Below are 2,820 nucleotides of genomic sequence, written 5' to 3'. Positions count from 1 at the left end.
CTTGCCGGGCGGCCCGAACCCGCGGCAACGAAGGCCTTGGCCCTCCCGACACCGGTGCGAAGACGAGGAAGCGGGTGGAGCCTTCGTCAGCGTCGAGACGACGCGCGCCGTCGTTCAGGTTCGAGCGTGCGGAGCGTGTGGTCCGGTCGAGGCCGAATTAGGCCGACCGTTCGCTTCCGTCGGGGTGGAAAGGCGGCCCGCCGTCCCCCGCGGGCGTTCGCCGTGCGCGGCGATGAAGCGCGAGCGGCGCCTTTCTGCGGCACCGTCACCGACGAGGCGACGCGCGCGCGCTTGGCCGTGTGCGTTGCCGGTATGTCCTCGGCGTCAGCGTCGACGGCCTTCTTCGACGCGAGCCAGAAGCCGACGGTGCCGTCGTTGGACGCCGTCAGGAGCCGCTTCGAGGGGCCGTGGGCCGCGAGGCTGTTGATCTTCTGCTTGTGCCCGTGCAGCTCGAGCGTCGGCTTGAGCTCGCCCGACAGCCGGTCCGCTGCCTCGGTGTACTTCCAGACGACAATCTTCTGGTCGAGACCGGCGGATGCGATCTGTGTCGAGCTCAGAAACTTGGCCGACGTGAGCATTTTGGCGTGACCGCCACCGCGGGCCGCCGCCGAGGTGGCCAGCGCCGAGCCGGACCCGTCCCATATCCTGACGAGACCGTCGTAGCTGGCGGAGAGTATGCGGTCCTGGCCCTGGATCAGGTCTTCGCCAGACCAGCGGCCGGCGGCCGAGGTGGCGGAGAGGACATCGACCGAGGCAACCCAGTCGTCATGCTGGAACGAGGCCTCGTACGTGGGCGGCAGCAGGGAGCGAACATATTGTAGCGTGATGGTGGTTTCGGAGGAAAGTCCCTCGGTCTGCAGGTACTCTTCGAGGGTTGTGCGGAGAAACGTGCCATTGACAAGGAAGTCGAGAGGGACCGGTGCGGATGTGTTGAGCATAGACTCCGAGTTGAGAATGCGGGAGAGGCCATATCGCTTGATGTCTGCTTTCGTCAGTTCAGATGCACTTCCAGGGCCTAATTGTGCCAAGTTTACTGACCGGACGGCACGAGAAGTTGCCTCTTGTTCTCAGGCAGTTGGAGGTCTTCATGGGTGGTGGTGAAGTTGACCTTCACCTGAGCCGCGGTGGACTCCATGTCGGATACGCAGGGGCCTGGAAATGCGTGGGTGGCTTGTTCTTGGGTTCGGGATCGGGATTCTGCAGATAGTGCGGCTCTGATTCGAGTGTGTCAATTTGGGCGCGTGGGCAGCGAACGTTGTTGGTCGTGTCGTCTGTTGGATGCTTGGGTGGATATCTCCATGCAGAAGGGATCTGGATATTTTTTGAAGAAAATTGTTGTCAGCCTTGCAGCCATCTCCACCCCCACCAGTGAGTTTCATGTCCAATCACAACGCCGATTGAGTGGCAAGGCTGATGATGCCCCGCCCTTTTTTTTTTTTTTACCTTGGCTCATCATCGCTGTGGTCCAGTTCATCACAGCATGTATGCCTCATTCATGTCAATCTCCCACCTGAGAACATTGACCTGAGCAAAATTTGGATAGCTACCGGCCTAGCTCAATACCTCATCGTACATAACAAAAGTACAAATTTTGCCCGGTTCCAGGTCCTAGCATGCGCATACTTCGCTTGCCGATCGAGGAACCTCCCTCCTACACCAAGTGCCTCTGTCTTGTTCGTTGCCTTCTTCAACCGGGACCGTGTCGACTGGCTACTCGAACGGATTCTGGGCTGTGTTCTTCACGTCCAACAAAAATGCCTCTTCGATGGCTGACTTGCGCTCAAACACACGCAGCCAGCGCGCGCCCCAGCGCTGAAGGTGAGCCTTGCGCTCCTCACTGTTCGGCTCGTCCAACATTTCATCCTTGATTCCCGCCTTCCAGCTTGACAGAGCATCTTTGAGCGATGTGAACAAGTCTCTCATGGCTTTCTTGTCGAGCTCCTTGCTTGCCTCAGCATCCGCATCGAGTTCCGGAGCAGTCATGATCTGACGAACGCGGCCCGTCACCTTGGTCACGGTGTTGGACACGAGCTCGAAAACGTGCGCCTCGGCCAGTGCATCGCCCTCGCGCTCGCTGTGGTTGTAGACGAGCGACCATTCAATAACCGACAAGGGCGTCAAGATGGAGTAGTTGAGCAGCTTCTCGATGATTGAGATGGCAACGCCCGGTTGTGCTCGCCAGTATGCCATGACGGCGGTGATGATCTGCGCGCGAGCCGCTTCCGACGCGGCACCAATGTCCAATAAGCGGTCCTTAACACGCTCAATGCAAGCCAGCACGTGGCTCAGGGATTTGGAGCCGACCCAGCAGACAGCCGTGACGAAAACATCTGTGCTGGTGACCAGCGCATCCAAGCTATGCTCCGTCGCGGCTGCATGGATTCGGTCGAGCACGGGTTGGAACTCTTCGTCAGGCACCTTGCGCTTGAGGAGAGCCGCCAGCTCTCGGCCCTCGGCAGAGAACGGCGTGGCTGCGAACTAGTTAGCGATTTCTGGTCAACGGGGGATACGTTGCCACCTGGCTACTCACTCTCGTCAGAGAACTTGAAGTCGGGGACGTCCTTCTCCGTGTCAGGTGAGATCAAGCTCTGGTATTCTTCGGGAAGCGTGTTCTTGATGCGCTGAGCAAAGCTCAACCTGATTTCCTTGTCGAGGGCACCTCTGATGAACGCCTTGGACGGGTGAATATCAGGCAAGAACACGTCATTGACCCATTCGGTCCATTTCCACGTGAAGCCAAAGTTGCTCAGGTGGTGCGCGAACCAGTCAAGGAACCTGTTGCTCAGTTCCAAGTCCATCTGGCTCTGAGCGTGATACAGA

The 2,820-nt window shown here is 58.9% G+C and overlaps 2 protein-coding genes across 2 annotated transcripts in view; both read right to left on the bottom strand.

The window, feature by feature from the left end:
- Positions 1–86: 86 nt before the first annotated feature.
- Positions 87–1,135, bottom strand: VDBG_00145 (microtubule-associated protein ytm1; the record flags this gene model as incomplete). The annotated part of the gene is made up of 2 exons (XM_003008418.1): positions 87–982; positions 1,039–1,135. The coding sequence occupies 2 exons, from the start codon at positions 1,133–1,135 to the stop codon at positions 87–89; spliced, it is 993 nt and encodes a 330-aa protein (XP_003008464.1).
- A 575-nt stretch (positions 1,136–1,710) lies between these two features.
- Positions 1,711–2,820, bottom strand: part of VDBG_00144 (cap binding protein) — a gene marked incomplete at both ends in the record, with an annotated part of 2,591 nt that continues 1,481 nt past the window's right edge. Inside the window, 2 exons of the mRNA XM_003008417.1 lie at positions 1,711–2,471; positions 2,531–2,775. Coding sequence (XP_003008463.1) covers positions 1,711–2,471; positions 2,531–2,775 — 1,006 coding nt within the window. The remainder of the gene's footprint in view (positions 2,472–2,530; positions 2,776–2,820) is intronic.

This window comes from Verticillium alfalfae, genomic scaffold (assembly GCF_000150825.1).
Source record: "Verticillium alfalfae VaMs.102 supercont1.1 genomic scaffold, whole genome shotgun sequence".
Classification (NCBI taxonomy): Eukaryota; Fungi; Ascomycota; class Sordariomycetes; order Glomerellales; family Plectosphaerellaceae; genus Verticillium; species Verticillium alfalfae.
This window is presented reverse-complemented; position numbering and strand designations above follow the sequence as displayed.